This window comes from Glossina fuscipes, unplaced genomic scaffold, assembly GCF_014805625.2.
Source record: "Glossina fuscipes isolate IAEA_lab_2018 unplaced genomic scaffold, Yale_Gfus_2 59, whole genome shotgun sequence".
Taxonomy (NCBI): Eukaryota; Metazoa; Arthropoda; class Insecta; order Diptera; family Glossinidae; genus Glossina; species Glossina fuscipes.
The window spans coordinates 5,644,706-5,667,180 of NW_023998431.1; the positions used below are offsets into that span (position 1 = coordinate 5,644,706).

The window sequence follows — 22,475 nt, forward strand, 5'->3', positions numbered from 1 at the left end:
TGGATTTACGTCCTTCTCTTGAACGTATCGGGTTACACTTCCGGACTATCCCGCATGACCGCTTGTACTCATTGAGATGTCCCCTTATTTCCGGTTTTTGCCGGCCCGATTTTGGTGTTAGTGTTTGGCTGTGTAAAACTTGTGCGTAATTATGCTTTGTATATCGATTTACCTGTGTATGTATGTATGTATGTATATGTATGAAACTTCCTCCTCTGCGGGAAGGGCGTATATTATGTGGTACTCCTTCCCGGTGCGTCCCTTTGGCGAGGTACCGATCTGCCTCCGCTGCCTGAGTTTTGACCATATGGTCAAAGACAGTAGGGTTAGTGGGGTGGTCTGCCGCCACTGTGGCGAGACTGGTCATAGAAGCAATGTCTGTACTAATGAGGCCAAATGTCGCAAATGCACATTCCGAAAGAGGCTGGCTGATTATGTCCCATGCTTTCCCGATCTACAGTGCCATGCTCGCTAGGGTGGCGGCTAGACACTAAAATGGTCTTCACCATTTTGCAACTAAACTGTCATAGCAGCTGTGCTGTCATGTGCAATGTGGGTCAGTGCATCAGGGAGTATAACAGCAGTTTCGCTCTCGTTCAGAAGCCCTATAAAAGCAGAAACAAGATTGTGGGCTTGCCCGGAGATGTGAAAATATTTCCGAATGATAGATGCCTCTCTACTGTTATAGTCAATGATGCCAGTGCCGATTGCATGCTAGTCAGCTCCACTGACTACGGCGTGTGTATCTGTGTTTTTCCTTGCAAGCCTATATTGTAGGTTTGACGAGGAGCTGGTTCCTTATATGAGATATGTGGATACTGTTCTGTCGCTTGCGGGCGGCACGCCAGTTATCGTAGGCCTGGATGCCAACGTTTGCTCGTCCCTCTGGTTCAGTAAGATGGCTCGTTACGGTGGCCAAAGAAACCAGGTGAGGACCGAACGGCTGGCTGAATGGTGCATCTCCGCTGGTGTGCATGCAATAAATGTACCCAGCACATGTAATGGTCCAGCTGGCGCGAGTGACATTGATTTGACGCTCATCAATGAGGCAGCTTTGGGGTTGTTTGACTTTAGTTGGAGAATTATGAGTGGGTGTGGCACGAGTGACCATCAATTAATTAAAATTGTGGTGACCGCTGTCCAATCTAGTGTACTTCCGTCTGACATTAAAAGGTGGTGTACGTCTGGGGTGGACTGGAATACCTACGGGATTCTTGTCAGGGAGAGGATATCTAGTATATTTCTTGAAGTTTTCCTACGTAAGTCGATAAATGAGCAGATTGTTTGCATAAATGAATGCTTGTGGGAGGTCAACGACTTGCTCCTTCCGCGAAGTCGGAGGGTTGATCGCGGAGGAGTTAGGTGGTGGACCTCCAGTCTGAAACAGATGCGTAGGGTCGTCCGGAAGCTCAGGAGGAAATTCCAGAGAGCCCGGCGGTTGCGTAGTGTGAATGAGAGCTTTCATAGAGCGGCCTATCATTACAAATTGTCTGAGTACAAGTGTCTGATTGTCCGAGTTAAGGAAGAAGAATGGAGATCCTGTTTCCTACGTAGGCGAGATGATCCTTGGGGTCAAGTGTATCGGAATTGCAGAAGCAGAAGGCCTTCCGATATTAGCTGCCTTCGTGTAGGCAACACAGTCCTAACTAACTGGACTGACAGTATGAGTACGGTGATGTCCGAGTTCTTTCCTAGGTTAGAGAGACCGGTCTTACCGGTGGATACGGTGTCTGTTTCACCGAGGTTGGAAATGCATGAAGTTGGGTATGGGATCTCTCTAATGCGATCGAAGATCCCCTGGTGCAGATGGTATAACCGGTGAAATGGTTAAGGCCATTTAGAAGGTTATTCCCGAATAACTATATGCGCTGTTTAGTAAGTGTCTGTCTGAGAGTTATTTTCCGTCGAAGTGGAAAATAGCCCAAGTAGTAGTGCTTTTGAAGTCTCCCGATAAAGTACGTAGTGAACCACGTTCTTGTCGCGCCATAAGTATGCTCCCTGCACTCGGGAAAATGTTAGAGAGAATAATGATCGAGAGGCTTCAAAACGATTTGAATGAGAGCCTATGTGATAGGCAGTACGGCTTCAGGAAAGGAGCGCAGTATTGTCGATGCTTGGCTCCACGTTCAAACGCATGTTAGTGAGTCAAGGAACAGATATGTCCTCGGCCTGGGTGGGAGAAAGGTTAAATTTTCTCCCACACTTTGACAGGGTTCGACTGAAGCTAACCACAATTGTTGGGCAACTGCGCCGTATTCTTAGGTCTGACTGGGGCCTGAACAGGCGTGCTGTTCGTGTCATATGCGGGGGTCTCCCTGTTGCGTGTGCAATGTATGGTGCCCCGGTGTGGTATCGAGCAGTCATGACTGCCTGGGGACAGCACAAGCTTCTAAGGTGCCAGAGGGTATGCTTATTGGCTTGCTTACCATGCTGTCATACGGTTTCTACTGACGCACTGCAGACGTTGATGGGGACATCCCCTCTGGATCTTGAGTCTTTGTACGTAAGTGCGGCCTACAGGCTAAAGAGGGGGCTGCCATTGCACCCCACGGACTTACCTTATATTTGGGGGTGGAGAGAGAGAGCTTGATTTACAAGCAAGGGATTAGGACTTTAAAGGATCGTGTCTGCGCCTTGTGGCAAACTCGTTGGGATGGTCGTGCCAAAGGCAGAACGACATATGAGTTTATTAGAGACGTCCCATTTGTAGGAGACCTTCCTAATTTTGATTTTAATTTATATCTGGGTTTCCTACTTACGGGACTTGGTTCACTCAACCATTTCCTGCAGCTTAGGGGTTTTTCCGATACTGGAACGTGTTCGTGTGGTTGTCCGTCCGAGGATTGGAAGCCCGTCCTCTGTGAGTGTCCATTCTGATCTTCCAAATTTGGATGCGATGGGAATTAGAGTGGAGGGGGACGGCTTCGTTTTTGACGATGCTCTCTCTCAGGACTTTTATGTTCAGAGCTTGGATAGGTTTGCGGCCGGTGCCTTTGAGAGGCGTACTGCCAAGCGCCGGCTCCTTTGAGTGGTTCTCTCCGCCTTCTTAGCCAGGTCGTTTTTTAGGTTCGTCCTTTATGTTTGTGTTTATGTTTGTGTTAATGTTATTGTTATTTTTTATGTCTATTTTTTATTTTATTTTTATCTGATTTGATTTTTATTTTGACCCTAAGGCCATATTTATGTCATGGTTATTGTTTCTAGCTCTATTTTTATTTTATTTGATTTTTATTTTGACTCTAAGGCCACCGGTCCGAGACGTGTGGGTCTAAACGGTATGCAGCCAAAGTCTGACCTTAGACTTTTAAAATAAGTAAGGTACCACGGGGGTCAGGTTGCCCAGGGGATCCTATCTGCGGGGAATTGCTGGCTGCAGAATCCTCATAGTGTGGGTCCTCTGCCTGACCGCTTGGGCGGCCCCTAGAGAAGTCTCGTGGTGGCTGTGGTTGCCCCCAAAATCGCGGGAGCATTAAATACTTGAGGTGTAAGGTAGGCCTCGGCTCCGCCAAAAGGAAGGGGATGCTATACACATGCCCTCGATCTAGAACTGCAGGGAACCCCCCTGCTCCCTGTGGGACGTAAGTGACGTTTCACTCCGTGTGCCAGCGGGCACCGCAGGGTGGAGCCTTTCAGGCAGGCACCTGCGTTAAACATCCTGAAACTTCTATATTTGCGTGTGTGTGAATGTATATTTGTATGTATATGTTTGTGTGCGTGTGCCGATGTGCATATGGATGTGAATGTATTTGCGTATATCTACTTGCGTATTTGTGTGTTTGTGAGTGCCATGTGAGTGCTTTCTTGTGTGTGCAGAGTATGTTTCTATATAAAGGTTGCTATCGTTGGCGTTATTTTCTACAATTTTGTACTTACTTAATCTTAGTCTTCGTCCGTCCGCGGCTCTGGGTCGGCGGAGGGTTGGCCAAAGCTGCTTATTAATTTAATGTCGCCCTCAGCTATGTTATTTTAAGCTAGTTTTTGAAAAGAAAGGAGTGAGTCTATGCTAATGCTTGATATTTTAAGATACTCCCTCAAAAGCACAAGGTTGCTTTATAGCAGCAATATACGGCAATGTCCTTCTGTGACTTGCTCCCTTTCTTTTGTTTGTTTAGTTGGATGCCACTGAACAACCCCCTATTAAAACACGAAAGCGGGTAAACCCACAGAGGAGACCAGAGCAAAAAAAAGTAACAAGAAACGAAATCCGCTCTTTCACACTAGAAATTATTGGTTGTATATCTATTTAAAACGATCAGAAGCACTGTCGTATTTTTTATTATCGTTTATTTTCCTTTTCACTAAAAGAATTTCACCTTTCAATAGCAATCGCTATTGAATGTATACAGAGCACTTAAGAACACGTCCGCGCGCTACGAAATCACAACGATCAATCTATACAGAAAGCATGTATGACTGGGTGTGTGTGTGTGCGTATGTACTTGCGGTAAGAGCGCCTAAAGAATTGCTTTCTTTTTCATATTTTACTAACATGGTCAGTAGAAAATGCAATTCGACACTTCTGAATTTTGTCATTAAATTTTATTCTTCTTTATTATTCTTTTTTTTAATTTTGTTTATGCTGTTATTTTTTGACACTTCATTCATGTAAAATGAATGGTTACATTGCAATATATATTATTAATATTTACAACTATGTACCTTTTTTTCATAAATATCTTCCACTGCTGGTAATCAACAGGTACGTACATATTTTAACAATTGTATACGTCCTTACTATTTAGAATTCGTTACAATGCCATTAGAAAACACTTACAGCTCTTTTTTTCAACTTGGCAATCTTGCTCGAAGCAAGACGTTGTCCCGGCGAAGTCGATTTGAATTTGCAATTTAATTTAATTTAATAAACAAGAAGAAGTATTTGTCCGAAACACTCCGCTGTTGCTGCTGATTTTTGAATTAGCAGACATTCAATCTTAAACCTAAACAGTTGTGACTTCAGACAAAAGCAAATGGTAGCTGGCAGACTTTTCCTTCCCATCTATTTGGTTCCTAAAGCAGTTCTTTGTACGGTCAGTTTAACGAAATAAACTTGACTAACTCTATCCCCATTAATTCTTGACGAGTTGATTACTTATGATGTGGTTAAAAGCAACTCACCACTCAAGGCGGTGAGATAAACATAAATCATATTAAATGAAGTGTATTTCGACAAAGTTGCCAACATTTATGATGGATTAAATCTTAAGGGCTTGGAGTCGTCATTATTAAGGAAAATAAAATAGTGGAAAATGCACTGAGTCCGAAATATAAATAAAGTCTGACTGCACTTTTGACATCTCGCTGTCTATGTACAAGAAAGAAGATACTCCAAATTACGTCTTCAGGAATCTAATAGCTGAAAAAACCCAAATATTGGAGAGTACTGGTTGGAGTTTTTTATGCACAGACGGCTCAAAATCTTCTGGTCTGCCTCCTGCTTGTGCCGTGGTAGATGCTAAACGACAGGTTCTTATCAATCACATATTTCACGAAAATACTTCAATCTTCACAACCGAAGCCAGAGCTATCCTTCACGCTGCGAATCCTGCCCATAAAAACAAACTCAAATCCGTCATTGTTACCGACAGTTTGTCTGTATTACAAGCTATTCGAATTCCTTCGACTTCAAGATGGAGCACCATCAACAAATTAAGCAATATAATTACAACACCCGACGGAAAAATTAAAATGTTATGGGTACCAAGTCACATCGGTTTATTGGGAAATGAGCAGGCTGATCGAGCGGGAAAGTATGCTGCTTCCGCACCTCTAATTGTGGATGATGTCATGGAAAAGATGGATCTTCAAAGATGCATTGGAAGAAAAGTTAAAGAGAAAATTGCAGAAGGAAATTTACAATACCATCATCAACACTACTCTTCCATTAACCCCCAATTAACTCCACCTTTATGTCCAACAAATGTTGAGAAAACCAAGACCTAAACATTTTCGAGAATTCGCCTTGGTCATACAATTGCAACCCACCAATGGATCTTGAAGAAGTCTTCCTCCCCAATCTGCAGTTGTGGACAAACTCTCACTATAAAGCACATTCTCTGCGACTGCCTTAACTTTTCCTTGGCTAGAAGTATTGCATTTGGAACGACTAACCCTTTGGACATACTAAAATCAACTTCAGAATCGAATATGAATTCAATATATTACCTTATTAATAAGCCCATTATCTAATGTACATCTATTTAAATTAGAGCCGATAGCTTGTGTTGCTAGTGCTCAATGTCTTTTTTTTTCAGCCTAAGAATTTATTTTATTAGTCTAAAATTGTAATAATAACAATAATAGTAATAATAAAGCAAGTGACACTAGCTTGTACCGTTGCCACCCCTCCGTTAACAAAACATTGATTCCCACAAGCAGCATCAAAATTGGCTTTAAGAAAAAAGCCATTCATAGTCAAAGTCATACAGTTTAATCTCTGTATACTATCCGTACACTACTTCGTTCCGTTTTTAAGACTATTTTTCGAATGGAACAGACTCGGTCGCCAAATTCTGGAAGATCAAAGAATCCAACTGTCCTCCGAAAAACATACATTTAGTTTGTGCTTCGTTTGTTCATAACCTACTGTCCAAAAAGAATGCAAAAAGAACAGATAAATGAAATCCCGATGCCATCGAAAACATTTATTTAAGTGAACAAATAGAATGAAAAATATTCTCCCAAATACTTTGAACGCCTCAATAATATCGATTGCGATGAAAATTTCCCACGAGAAATGTTATTACCGATGTCAACAAAATTTTCACCAAGAAGAGGTTTAGTCTCAAAAATCTCATCTCGCCCAGGCCACACACGTTAATCTTCTAAAACCTCATCCAACCCCTTCCCCTGAACGTAGGATTATTTATGACAACCATAAGTCCACCGGAATCAAATTAGTGGGGAATTATCTTTACCGGTCATAATATTCGCTGTCAAATCAACCTTTCAAAAACTGCAACAACCTGGATCCAACAATAATTTAAAGCCTTCAAATGACTACAAATTTACCTCCTTTCGCAATACAATATTCAAAGCTTCAGATGTAACACCCATTCTATGATTTTTTCTTAAATTCTTAGGGGACTGATTTTACTATTCTCAATGAGATCGTCTTGTATGAAGACGGTGATAAAAAAGCGAAAAAAAAACATCAAACTCTAGCGATTGAAAAAATTTACACTAATTGTAATTCCACATCCTTTTGGAATTTTTTAAATGGTGGTCGTCATACAAACAGAATGTACAAGTACCCAATATGAAATGACACAAACATCAAACTTTAACTTGACTTGCTTGTAAATCATGTGTCTAAAGGAAATTTTATAACTCTTCCTTCTTTCCAGCAATTTGCGGAACTTTGAAAAATTACAGAAGATTTTCAAATATCCTTATATTTGAGACCTTGGCTTTTAAATTCCCTCTTAACGCGTATTCCAACCTTTTCTGATAGTAAAGATGCCACATCAAATGTCTCTTTCATAACATTTACGCTTCCATGACATTTAAGTCCCAAGCGGATGCCACTTTCATGACATGATAAATTAAAATACTCAACACACTCATGAATAATCACAAGAAATGGTTCAAGAAATGCCACCTAAGCCATCTGATGCTTGTTAGGAGTGCGGCATGACCAACTGAGCATCTTAGTTTTGGTCGCGGAATATATAAACACATTTATGAAATCCTTCGTGCTGGCGATAATCCTCGTCTCAAACAACTGACTTCTATTATCAAAACTAGTAGGCACTAGTTATGTATATTTTAATTAAATAGCTCTCTTTAGGACGGCGTACAATGAAAGTCATATTACTGTGTGTTATGTATGGTTACCGTCATGGGACACTTATTTCGAAAAAATAATGGGATAATAAAGGGCAAATTTGACGTTTATTTATTTATGATGATACAGTTAGTAACAAAATAATGTTAATGGAAAAAAACGAGAATTTAAGAAGGAGAACAAAAAGAAAAAATTGAAAAGAGAAAAGAAATTGTTGAAACTTTTTTTAAAAAATGTAAATATTAAATTTTTTCGTTTTTCGTCCGGATTTTTTGGTAAGTTTTCCCCAAGATAACAACTAAAATAACATCAGTCTGTCTCCCTGTGGAGACAGGGTGTGATCTAATTACTACAGACAAAGATGTTTTTGAAGATTTTTTTATGAATGCCACTGAGCATAGTAAGAGATCGAGAATGAGTGAGGATGAAGTTGATTTATCTGCCAAACTAGAAGCTGAAGCTAATGATTTAATGGTGCCTAGCAAACTGGTAGTTGAAAAACCTTCTGATTTGGGTGCCAAAGTCATTCCAAATCCAATAACAATTTGTACGATTGTTTGTCGCAGTGCAATGTCTTAGTTTTTGTTGAAACGTGTGAAAACGGCGGAGAGAAGTTTAAGAGGATCAACTCGTATCTTTTTTTTTATGATTATTTGAAGTTTCAATATGAATGGCTGATAAGAACTGAAAATGGTTAGCAGGGGCAGAGCTAAATTGATTAATACTATTAATACTAACAACTTTGTTAAAAACAATGCCTTTGATAAAAAGAAATGTGAAAGCGTATATTCCGAGATCTTTCACGGAGAGATTCGGACTTATTCGCAACTTCCCAATTATATACGGTGTAGGCGAGATAATCAAAAAAGCTATGTCGGATATTCCTATTAAGTCTGCTGTTAGATTTCAAAAAAAAAATTCTAACAACAAGGAAGAGTTTATTCCCACAACGAATGTTAAAATATGTCTTAAAGGGAAAACCCTCCCCAAAGCGGTGAAATTCAATTTTCGCAACCTACCTGTGGAGTGTCTTAAAGCAATGCTTTAGGTGCGGTAGATATGAGCATGTGACAAAGTGCTGCAAAGCCAAGGAGAACACATATTTGAACGACAACAAGTCTCCCAACTGCGAAAACTGTGAAACGATGAAATACTTGTCCTGTGGGTTATGCGAGCACAACGTTCTAAACAATTGTTGGCCAAACAGAGAGCGGGAGTTATACATCAACCATGGCCAGTAAAAATCTTTCCAGTGAAGACATGAAAGAGAAGTTTTCCTTAAACTAGTTTGATTGTCTGGATGACAACTCCTACGATGACAATTTCCATTGGCGAACTCGACCGCCATTTCGAGCAAGGATGATAACGAAAACGCTAATAAGACTTTAACAAAGACAAAATTCAATGCGGCCATTAAAAGGCAATCTGTTATTTTCAAACTTTCTCCCATTATAACTCCCAAGCTTTCTCCCAGCTCACCCTCCAAGTCGTCTGTAACAAGATCTTAACGGCCAACAATTGCGAACAACATTTTACGTTCCTCGGAACTTGATACATTAATCTCTGCGGTTAAAGTATGTATCCGCTCAATGATCCGTCTGAATCTTGTTATGGAATTTGAAGAAAAAATGTCTCATTGTGCTAATACTCGCTACGATCAAGTGCCTGGTAACACGAGTAATTCCGATGGTGTTTCCTTTTTATTTAAACCATGATTTCGTTTTTACAATGTAATATTCAAAGTGTTCGACGTAACTTACTGTTTTTGGATTTTTTTTTGAACTCTAATAATAATATTGATTTCTGCATCTCAAGAGAAGTTTTTCTGAGGAATGACAGTTTTTTGAACTTTAAGTTTCCAATTATATATTTTATATATACTTCTTACCCATAATTACGATTGCTTATTATCTGGACATATAAGGCACAAATTTATTGGCTTGGTTTTGCTCAACTCAACATCCCAAAAAAAAAAAATTTTCCATAAAATGAAATGAAGTGAAATAATTTCATGTAATTCATATAATTTCATATTTCCATTTGTTAAGAAGTTAGTCACAGACAATTATTTCCTAAGATGTATTCAAAACCTGCTTTTGACACGCGAAACTTTTGCAAAAATCTACATGTAACAATATGTATATTTTAATTTGCATTGTTGACAAATATATAAAAGCTTCGGATAACGTAAGAGGATTTGAAGCGTCCCGCAGAGCCCTTCTACGTCTCACAAGTTTCTTCTTCCGCCAATCTCGGTGTTCCTTTACTGCCAAATAACGTAACATGAGCAAAGGAACTATTCTGTCTAATGTATATATAGTTTCTTCAACATTACTTGACTATTCAATAATAATATTTTACTTACTTATTTCCTTTTTCTTTTTTTTTTTGTTTTGTTTAGTGGAATGGGTTAGGGCTGTTGACGATAAGACTAATATATCCAATAGAGTAGTGAGTTTTTATTATATTCTAATCTTTCGTGCTTTATCAATGATAGCGATAAGGTTTAACGAATTTTAGACTATTAATTAGACAATTGAATTAATTTATTTACGTTTCACAAACTTCAAATTTTTTATTTTAGTTCAGCTGTTTGCAAGTAAACAATTTTGTTTGGAATTTACTTTATTTTCAATTTTTAGCTGTTTTTTCCTTTAAATTGAAGTCTAAACAATCAATACTAACGTGAAACGTAAGCTATTTTTCTTACATTTACTTTGATTGCTTTAAGACAGGGTATCTCGCACCTTTTGTGCATACATATAGCCAAAAAAGTCGAAACCCTAAAATGTAACATAGTTAATGCCATAAATAATCAATGCAATGGATTTTCCTTTTAATTTAACTTTGGTCGATTTTAAATATTATTAACTGTTTGTGATTATTGCTCCATTGTCTAATTAACGTTCTAAATAAGCCAAATCTTATAATGGAAATAACTCCAGAACGGACAATACTTAACTAAAAACCATTACATCTCTGCCTCCTAATCAATGTCATCAGTCATCTTTTCAAATTTCATCTGTACTGCCGCCACCATTTATATAAGGCTAAGGATAAACAAATAAGAAAAACTCATCGCGCTATTGGATATATTGGTGTTATAATCAACAGGCCTAATCCATTCGTTTAGTAAGTCAAAAAAAGAAAGAAAATAGTTAAATAAAATGGTTTTTTTTTTATGAAATTGTGGAAAATTGAAGGAAATGTAAAATGAAATTTAATTCATGTTATCAGTATAGCATCTCGGATAAAACACATTGATCTTTAAATTCATAGAGTGAAAAGGAGGCGTAAATTTAGTTTACAGACAACTCTAAAGTGTAGCTGAACATGTGTTGCAAATTTTTAGTCAATACGTTGTAAATGTGTGAAAAATTTTCATTTTATACAATTATTTAGATAATTGGAAAAGAACAATATAAATTTACATTTATTATGGATGAAAATTCGCAGCATTTGATAGAGGATTGCTTTTTGCGACCCATAAGTGATGTGCGCACAACGTAAGTAAACTTTTTTTTAAATACGATTTCTCTGTAAAAAATTTTTGAACTTATAGGAATACATCCGTCCAATCTCAGGATTCAAAAGTGACCTTAAAAGCTGAAATGCAAATTTTGCACTTAAATGAAGAATCTCAAAACATGTGTATGGACACGTTACGTAGTATACATGGCAATAAGTTTCGTTTAGGTAGTGCGTCTAAATACAAAGATCGTGGTGGAAAAATTAAAGGGTCTTATTGGGAAGACAGGGGTACACTCATTGTTCAAAGTGTTACCAACTATGCGATAAACAACGCTGATCCTTCTAATATCACCAACAATAGCAATAATAACTTGGGTGAACCTGAGCAAAGATTTCGCCGATACGCTTTAAGAAAATTAGAAAATTATGGATTTCCTTTAATTCACTGCACAGAAGCTTATGATCACTGTAAACAAAATTGCGATGAAGCTTTGTTATTATTATTTCGGAAATATATGAAAGTGCCAAAGGAAAATGATGGATCAATTACTTTCCGTTCATCAAATATAAGTGAGCAAGAGTTGCTAGATATGCGGAGAGATGAAAAAGAGGCCTTAGAATCAATTTATGATAAGTCTTTCGAGGAAAAGGAAAAGGATTCCGTATGGAGTTTGAAATTTAAAATCGAACATTTGCTGTTACATAGCCCAAATGAAGTGAAAAAAGCCAGAGAGGCGGCGGCTTTAGAAGAAGCTGACAAACAAAAAACAAAAAAATCCGCCGGTCCCACTAGATGTCGTAATTTCGATAAGCATGCGACTTGTAGATTCGGTTCTAAGTGTCGATTCGCTCATTTGCCAATTCTACCAGAATTAACTGACGCGATATCAAACTCACCAGAGGAGGTTGATGAAAATTGGTTTTATTTGGAAATAAGATTTCCTGTAAATACAAAATATCCCTATGAAGCACCGTTTCTTTATGTGAAAACAACTTGCCACGACATACCCAACATAATACGTTTGAAATTAGCTCACAAGCTGTATAAAGAAGCTTTAGCCTTAAGTAAAGATGGCATGCCTTGTGTATACAGCGTGGCCGAGTTACTGCAAAGTGAAAGTTTAAGTCAAACATTGGATATAGATTTGGATACTTTTCCGCCAATTGATAAGTCGCTTTTTTATGTAGAGTCTAAATTGACTGATTTAGAAACTGAAAAACGTTCTTTACCTTTACCGACGCATTACGAAAAGGCTCAATCTTTGCTTCATGACAATCACCAAAGAAATCCCCAACAGCGAGATAAAGAAAACCGTTTATTACTAAAACGTTTTACAGAACGCCGTCAAGATGAACATTATAAGAGAATGCTAGCGATAAGACAACAACTGCCAGCGTTTAGCAAAATGACGGATATACTTGATCTTTTGGATAGTCATCAAGTTTTGGTGGTATCGGGTGAAACTGGTTGCGGGAAATCTACACAAATACCGCAATTTATTTTAGATAATTGGTTTTTTAAGGCTTCACAATTAGATAACGACTCAAATATCCCTCATGTAGAAATAATATGTACTCAACCGCGTCGTCTTTCGGCAATAGGGGTTGCTGAGCGTGTGGCCGATGAAAGAGCTGAGCGCGTTGGTCGAACAGTAGGTTATCAAATTAGGCTCGAAAGTAAAATGTCCTCCTCCACGCGTCTGACCTTCTGTACCACTGGCATTTTATTAAGACGTTTATCTTCAGAATCTCTCCTCCAATCAGTAACTCATATTGTTGTTGATGAAGTTCACGAACGAAGTGAGGAATCGGATTTTTTATTAATGATCTTGAAACGTATATTAAGCGAAAGAAACGATTTAAAGGTGATTCTGATGTCAGCCACCCTAAATGCCAATTTGTTTTCGAATTATTTTGGTACGGCGCCGGTGCTGCACATACCTGGTCGTACGTTTCCAGTAAAACAGCTATTCCTAGAAGATATTTTAGAGTGCTGTGAGTACATAATTGAATGTGATTCACCTTACAGTCGTAAGATCAACAAAAAAGAGGAAAACGAGCTATTGCAAGAAATGGAATATGCAGATATCAAGGCCAACAACGTTGCGCCACCAACAAAAATCAAAGATGAACAATTGAACTTATCAGCCGTTTACGCCAGATATGCGGGTATTTATATAATAAAATACTTTTTTTTATACGTACAACATAATTGGTGGTTATCTAGTTTCCTCTTGAAGTCTAACATTCCGAGTACATTTAATCGTAAGTCAATGTCTGCAATAGTTTTAAAAAAGTTTTTATATAGGAAGCTAAAACTAATCATATATACTAAGCAAAAATAACTGTTACAGGGAACGCGACCTGATTTGCTAACAACTGAAAAACAAATAGAAAAGGAAACCTCAAACGATTTCTATGAGTGACGCAAACGCCATTTCACCTAATAGAATAACTGTTTATTCATATTTTCGAAAATATACCAAAAATTATACCTTTTGCCTTCTGCTGCTTATGTACCCTTTTGTAAGCAAGTTGCTACTATTTAAATTCATCGCGATGTTTTTAATCCGCTAAATTTCTGCTAATTGTCAAGCTTTTCACGAGTCGCCAGCTACCTGAGGCAGGTAAAGCGTCATAATTGTATCTTTGGTTTTTCCTTTCTCTGGAATTTTGTTTCTTGGAAAATCGATTAGTTTTCATAAAAACTTAAATCATGAAAAATGGCATTTTTGTAAGAATGTTAACCAGACTTTCTCCCAACATAAAGTTTTACTTTTCGTGAGAATTGTTTGATAGGGGGAGATTTAAAAAATGATTCCAACCGATCCAAATTGTTCACCTTAACTTTATATGCTAAAATGTTAAATTCTATCGCCTTTTTTTGTAGAGAAGTATTAAAAACTACAATTTCTTTTCATTTGGAGATTTCTTTCAAACATAGTTTGATAAGGAGAGTCACAGAAATGGTTCAATGAAACCCATTTTCGCTAGCGCCAAGAAAAATCTTAAAAATTGCGACGTACGTTTAAACGCAGGAATACATGGACAGATGCCAGGCAAACGGATAAGCTTAAGTAGATTCAGAAGATGGGTCTAAACTGGTCGGTGTAGTGAAAAATGACTCCATCTTAAGTGGATGTGTGTGTTACATGCATTCGATGTTAGCTGGATTAGTTTTTAAAATCATCTGAGCATAGGCCATTTGAAACATGAACAATTGCAAAAAACCTTGCGATTTTTATACGTACGCTTGAGCCGATAAATCTCCGATATCGCCCCAGTTGAAACTTAGGATTTAATCAATTACATAACATGAGAAGTCAACAAATATTATGGAATATATAGGCACATATATAACCACATCCAGTGAGTGCTTTCTATGAATTAGGGGCTCTGGAAAACAATCATCGTTAATCTTAAAAAAAGTATCTTTAAAATGATCATAAACTAAAAACATGTCTATCATTTAGATTATACGAAAAGAACATGTAAAACAATTTATCTAATGGAGCCTGCTAAAGTGAATCCTGATTTAATAGAGTCGGTATTACATTACATAGTGGAAGGGCAGCATTCATGGCCACGTGAAGGCTCTATATTAGTATTTTTACCCGGTTTACAAGAGATACAAACAGTGCATGAAGCTCTTTGCAATAGTTCGACGTTCGGCTCAAGGTATATTGTCATTTTTTTTTTTTTTTTTAAATTTAACCGTTAAGCATAATATATCTCTTTTCAAAGATCAAATAAATTCATACTGATGCCTCTGCATTCCACACTCTCCAGTGAAGAACAATCAGCCGTTTTTCGTCCGCCATCGAAGGGAAAACGGAAAATTGTTTTAAGCACCAATATAGCGGAAACTTCTGTAACCATTAACGACTGCGTCTATGTCGTCGACTGTGGTCTTATGAAAGAGAAACGTTTCGATTCAAACCGCAATATGGAGTCGCTTGAATTAGTTTGGGTTTCCCGTGCTAACGCCAATCAACGTAAAGGCCGTGCAGGCAGAGTTATGCCTGGGGTGTGCATACATTTATATACTCAACATCGTTTCAAATACAATTTCCTGGCTCAACCCGTACCAGAAATTCATAGAGTCCCCCTCGAACAGTTGGTACTGCATACAAAGACACTGCCAAATTTTGCTAAACAAAATGTGATTGAAGTTTTGGGTGAGACCTTAGAACCACCGACGGAAGAAAATATTATGGGTGCCATTAGACGGTTGCAAGACGTAGGAGCCTTGGATGATAGTCAGCAATTAACACCTTTAGGTCATCATTTATCTGCACTCCCGGTAGACGTGCGAATAGGAAAATTAATTATATTTGGCACAATATTTCAATGTTTGGATAGTACTTTAACAATAGCGGCATGTTTGAGTCATAAATCACCATTTGTGAATCCATTTAATAAGAGAACAGAAGCCGAATTACGAAAACGGGAATTCGCCATTTGTAACAGTGATCATTTGACATGTTTAGTAGCTTATAAGGTAAATGAAAAGAAAAATCACATATAAGTCTTATAGTGTAATTATTTTTTAATCAGATTTTCCGATACAGAGCATTTTCGTAGCTATCATTAATGGATGCAGACACATGGACTTAAGTTTTAATTTTGTAACTCTGAAAATCCCCAAAATATGTGTCTTGGTTAATCCGTTCGTTCCCAAACTTCTCTAAAAATGTTTTGATCAGAAAGATCAATGTAAAAAGATGAAACTTGACATATATACAATACCTTTACTTGATGTCAAATTTAAAAGCGAATGTTATACCCATACTTTGAGATATTGTATTTATAAAATGGATGGAATATTCTATACCAGAGATTATGCCGCAATGGCGAAAATATTGAATTTCTTGCCTTTAGATTTCAGTTTTTTAAATGACTCATATTTTCACTCCACAGAAATGGTTGCACGTTTCGAAACGTAATTATTACGCCAGCCGTAACTATGCGGATGAGCATTATCTTTCCTTGAGAACTCTGCAAACGATAGCTGAATTAAAATATCAATTTCTGGAATTGTTAGTATCGATCGGTTTTGTACCAATTAACATACCAAGAAGACACAAAAACATGGAAGACCGTATTTTGGAATTGACAGGTACATAAAATTTTGTTTGATAATTTTGTACAAATCTTTGAATTTTTCTTTCATAGGGTCAGAACTTAACATGAATAGCGAAAATAATCGTTTACTCATATCGTTGCTTTGCGCTTCATTATACCCTAACATTGTTAAGATTTTAACACCCGAACGGAGCTTTGTTCAAACGGCTGGTGGAAGTATGCCTAAAATGTCTACATGCAAAGATTTACGCTTCAAGACACGTATAGACGGTTATGTAGCCATACATCCCTCTTCAGTGAATGCCTATGTTGGGACGTTTCATTCACCATTTCTCGTCTATCAAGAAAAGGTGAAAACTTCGCGTATTTTTATTCGTGAATGCAGCATGTTACCGTTAATACCATTAGTTTTATTTGCTGGCAGCAATTTAAAACTAGAATTACACGATGGAGACTTTCTTTTTTTATTGGAAGAGGGTTGGATTATCATTAAATCACATAATTACGAAATAGCTGAAATGATTCGATGCTTGCGTGCAGAACTGTTGAAATTGTTGGAAGAAAAAATATGTGATCCTTGTTTGAATTTATTAAATCACGCAAATGGACAGAAAATCATACGGACCATCGTATATATGATTGGGCATAATAATTAATAAAATATCTCCTGAATCGACATTTTCGCGATAATATCGTTTAAGTCCTTTCTACACTCACCACTCAAACTATTGTATAGCTTATTTACCCTTTTCAATTATTGAGAAACATTTAATTGGGTAGTCAATGTCTCTTTGCTTGACTTTATGTACAAAGCCCTTGGCTAACGTCAATAGTATAAATTAAAAGCAGGCATATCGCGACTTAACATCGATAACATCTTTTCGTTATATTGGTCATTGCTAATCTTAGAATAATAAATGAAAATACAAAGCGTTAAGTTAACATACAAGAACAAGAAAAGCTTTAGACTACAGCAAAACCGATGAATTAAAAAAATATATATATTTAAATTTCTAGATACTATGTAGTTAACCTATAGCCAATTTAGAAAAATTAAAGTAAATGTAACATTCTTTAAAAAAAATATATTTAGTTTGAATACTGGAAATACAAATGTGTGAGAGAGAGAGGGAGAAAGTGGTATGGTAGATGAGCCAAAAAAGAATGACGATTACTGTTGTGTCGATATTTTCTCCTCGGATGGAAAGGCGAAGAAGTGGCACACCCGAGCTTTATCAAATGTGTGCGCAAGGGGCAGAATAATTAACGGCAGTGGCGGGCTCACACCGTGCTATTTATGCTAATATACTTAAAAAAACTTTTAAAATGATTGAATAAGTACTTGAAACAAGAAAATTCATATACAGTTGAAATAATGAGTGCTTCCGTTAGTTTTGGCCATTTTTTTACTTGAAAAAGACATTTATTGAGAAAAATATATATACATATAAAATAAAATATATAAATATATATATTAATCAAAATATTTTCCATAATTTTCTGCAACATTTTACTATATCTCTGGCAACAGGGCGATATCGTGGCGAAAGAATTCATATTACTTTGGCGACGATTCAGTCGTCGACCCATTTTCATTATTCTTCAACTTTGCGAAGCCGTGTGTTCCCCAAGGCATGTTGCACCAATTTGAGCAATCAAGCATCAAGCATCAAGTGGTAATCAGAACGCGCTGTGTCTAGTGAGTACGCCGGTTACGGCAGAGCTGTCCTTGACAACTCTTGCAACAAGTGTTCCAAAAAAGACATTTTCAGTCAATTCGCGTCACCACCTTTAAACCGTTGAAACCAAACCGACGATGGAGCAGCATAATCACAATAAGCTATTGTACGTGTTTGGTGGGCTTCGGCAGTAGATTTTTGCAAATCAAACAACAAGACTAATGTACTTCGAAAATGCAAATATGAGAGTTCATTGATTAGCGAATATATAGCTATATTGCATATAGCAAATAAATGCACAAAAGTTTGAACCCCTATTCCATAGGCGATGCTGGAGCATTTGTGCACAAAAATGGAAACAATTGTTTACGCCTACCCAATATTTTAGTGTATCCAAATTTAATTCTTTTTTCAATACATTTATAACGCGCAGAAACAAGCTTTAAAAAACCTTTAAAGTATATAAATTCCTGGGCAGTTTCAATTTTGGAATGCACCTAAACATGTCCGTCTATTTGTCGGCCCATCTGTCTGGTTGCGCAACTTTGTAGTATTTGTGGTAAACATACTTCCGTCAGCGAAAAGAGTAGTGCAAAAATTATTGATAAAATGGTATTGACGTTTCCGTCAGGTAGGCTATAAGTATCGAATGTGATCCAAGTTTTCTAGGTTTGTATGACGAAGATAAAGTATGGTTAGAATTTCCAGATGTTCTGTCAGGTTACCTACAGCCACTCGTGGTATTTCAAGAATCCAAGCTGTCGTAGCATTGTTATTTTGGAAAAACGTGTTGTTGATTTTTACTTGACCGTCAAATAGCACCAAATATGTTCCTTTAACAATCAGCGGAAGCTGTCCTTTTTCTTCTATTACTGCCGTCTGGTCATTAATGGCAATAACTCCATTATAAACTTCACCTATAAGTGCAAATTATTAAAAGCTGTGCTGCAAACTGCTTTATTTCCAGATAGGAGTTGTAAAGAACACGGCGAGGTAATTGATGCCATGCAAAATGGTGGGTCAGCAGTGGTGGGTCTTACAGCCAGTGTATGATTACTGCATTTAGCTATAGTGGTCTCTTCAAGGTGTAATATCTTGCAATTGTGAGCAACCGAAAGAAGATATTTTATGAGAAAACAGATGACATCAAATGACCGTATGACCTTAATATAATAGCTACGTTTACTACATCAGATATAGTAGAGCAATTATCCGTTGGAATTAGATGAATCTCTTTAGCGTTCAGAATCAAAGGATTAAGTAGGTCAATTTTTGCGAGCGTTGTATAAAGAATTATATCATCTAGGTCAGCAACTATCGCTCTATTCCTTCCTACGAACAATTTAAAAAGGTTTTCAGTATTTATTTTTCCCTTTTTCTGCACTTACAAAATTTGATTTAGTCTTCGTGTTAAATTCGCTATTGGCATCTGTAGTGCGGCATGTATATTAATGTGCTTATCTTGTTCTTTAATAATTTGCTCCTCAGTTTTCTGTACTCTTTCAAAGTCATGGTGATCTGGGATTCTCTTAATATATTTTAGTATTGTTCCTAAAGCATTCAATCCGCGTTTTTACCTCTGGTGCAAATTTATTAACTTTAGAAGTCTATTAATTTCATCAAAATCTGCTATGGGGATTTTCTTCATTCAATAGGTGAAATGGCTTAGCTGTTTTATTCTTCAAATCTGAATATTATGTCAAGTTTGTCATATGTTTCAAGTAGCCATATTCTTGCTACGTGGTTAAGTAGCCGTTGAAAATGCCAGTTTGCTAATGAATCTGAAAATAATTCTTAAATAAAAATGAAGGGAACATAAACCCTTACTGAAGATTTTTTCCTACATATAATGACGAAGGCTTATTGCCTAAACACTTGTTGGTTTTAACCAAAACTTTCTTTACTATTTCGTATGTTTGATTTTGGCGACATTCGTTACGTAGTTCCAGTACTTTTTGCTCAGCACTCTGAAGTTGGTTTTCAGTCAATTTGTCGAACTCTTTTGTATGGAACACTTCGATAGGTTTTTATCCAGTTACTGTATGTACTGAGTTAATGTACCCGGTAGTGGGTAATAGTATAACTTCCTCTGTATACTCTAAACACTTGCCAAGTTTTAGACAACGAGCGATTTCCATCAGAGCACTGTGAAACCTCTCAACTTGGCCATTTTAAGTACTATTCAGTGGTGGAGCATTCACAATATCAATATTGGAATGGTTTCTGTGGTTGTTGTACCGGAAAATAGGTTCAACAATTAGAGGAGTAGAGGCTTAACATCCACTATTGTTCTATTTCGAAAATTTATCGATACATGTAAGAAGGTGTCGAGAGTCAATAGAATATATGAAGAATTTCTCCGCAATGTGATGGAATAGGGGTTTAAGTTATCTGATGTTTTGTGGGGCGCTGTTTTGACTGTAAACCAATTTGACAATTCATCACAAGCTCCTTTTTTTTCCATTTTCGGGAAAAAATAATCTTCGAGGATTTGTCCAATGTTCTCTTAAACAGGGCGGTGGGTTCGGTTGTGTTCCGCGGCAATAATTTCTCTTTGATCATCTGGTTCAGTTACGTCAGCAACTAGTTTTCTTGCATGCCTAAACTTTCCTCCCGGAAAAAGTTCGATAAGCTTATGTTGACAACGCTCCAATTTCGGTAAGCGACAATTTATTGCGTTAACTACATCCGATTTTACAGATCTTTGCAACACTGTAATTGAGTCTACATCATTATTAAATGTCTCGTTTTTTTTCCCAAACAATATCAAACATTTTCCACCCGGTGATTTCCCGTGTTTGACAATAATCTGATTGCGAAAGCAATTAACTGGTCTATCAACTGACACTATTGTATTTGTGAACTATGCACGAGAGAATAAAAAAATCGGTGAATACCCCAAACAATTCTGTTCTTATTTTTTCCTTAATTCTATTGGATTCTACGGATTGGATTGAACTAAGAGTTATGGGCTGACCAGCATCACATCCTAATGCCCTTCACACGAGGGAATATGATTTTTCGAGATGCCTGTACCAGTTAGAAACTTCATTCAATTCCTTGCAATTACCCTTAATACCCTAGATAGCCGGGACCCATTCCTAAAAAATGAAGTTCTCCAATTTGTTCTTCAGTTCCGTTTCCCAGATCTTTGTAGGAATGATGTTGTATTTCGCCTGCCCTCTTGAACATCTTGCTTCATGTGGCTCAATCCCTGCCATTTCTGAATGTGGTTCGTTTACGTTCTCCAAGACTCAATTGTCCTTTATTCTGGCCTGGCCTGATCGCCCATAATCTTTCCTATCGGTCTTTGGTCACAATGCCTCCAGTTAAAATAACCATCATATTCTGTGCCTGTCCGTTAGTGTATTGGTTATTATTAAATCGGAATTTGGAAGAAGTTGAATCAACATCCATAGGTTCCGGTGAACGCAGTTTTGCACTCACATTTTGGTTTTCAGGATAAATTCTATATTGTGGATGCATTTCGCCCTAAGAATCGCTTTTCTTTGCAAAGTTTGTTGCGAATACGTTCTGCAGATGATTTGCATCGACCTTCTTGGCAAGAGCTAGAGCCGATGCTATGTCACCAATCGTCTTGTCTATATTTTGTATTGAGATGTATTGTTAACTGATTATTGTCACACATTATTTGTTGTTTTATTGACCAACATGGCTACTCTCTTCTCAACATCGTCGTGAAATTGGGATATTAAGAGGTCACACTACGTAAGTGTTCCATTAGGTAAATCGGACTTTTATAGGTAGCCTTATTTGTTATTATAAATACAACTTGATCATAACTCGCTGTTTCCGTAAACCTTTCGTAAATTTTATGGGCGGCCCTTGCCGCAGCATGCAATGATACATATTTTTCCCTACTTCCGTTGAATTCAAGAAGAGATTTTACTGCATTGAAACTATCTCTGCCCACAATGTTTGCAATTTTTATTTCTTAATATGCCTCTACCTGCGGGATGGGAATCTGTAAGGTTGATTCGCTACTTTCTTACTTTCTTCCTTTAAAAAATTATTCTGGTCTATCATGAGTCGTTGGCCCTGAAGTACTGCCGTTACCGCGGCATCAATGCATGGCTTTACCTGAGCGGGATTGGTAATTCTTCATGAAATTTTAGAACTTCCGAATAAATGGCTAAATTCTTCTACCATTAAAAACTTTTGTTTTTTTTTTTTTTTTTTTTTTTTTTTTTTTTTTTTTTGGTATGTTGAACAGAGATGGACTAAGCCAATAGATTTGTGGCTTATATGTCCTTACTTTCTATTGTTATTTATTTATTCCACTTCTTTTTCTCTTGAATGGTCACTCTACATTAATGCTTTTACTTAACATTAGTTCCTCATATAGCCTTTTGTTCTCCTTCTGCTGCGTCTTCTTTGTATTGTTACTGCCCAAAGCTTTCGGCTTTATTTGTTGTTGTTGTTGCTGTTGCTTT

General features: G+C 37.3%; 1 protein-coding gene across 1 annotated transcript; it reads left to right on the forward strand.

The window, feature by feature from the left end:
• Positions 1-8,043: 8,043 nt before the first annotated feature.
• LOC119637342 (putative ATP-dependent RNA helicase DHX57) lies at positions 8,044-17,224 on the forward strand. The gene is made up of 7 exons (XM_038033313.1): positions 8,044-8,061; positions 11,189-11,292; positions 11,349-13,426; positions 14,731-14,935; positions 15,002-15,758; positions 16,178-16,376; positions 16,433-17,224. Exons 2-7 carry the CDS (start codon positions 11,225-11,227, stop codon positions 16,996-16,998), a joined length of 3,873 nt encoding a protein of 1,290 aa, XP_037889241.1. The 5' UTR covers positions 8,044-8,061; positions 11,189-11,224; the 3' UTR covers positions 16,999-17,224.
• The last annotated feature ends 5,251 nt before the right edge of the window (positions 17,225-22,475 follow it).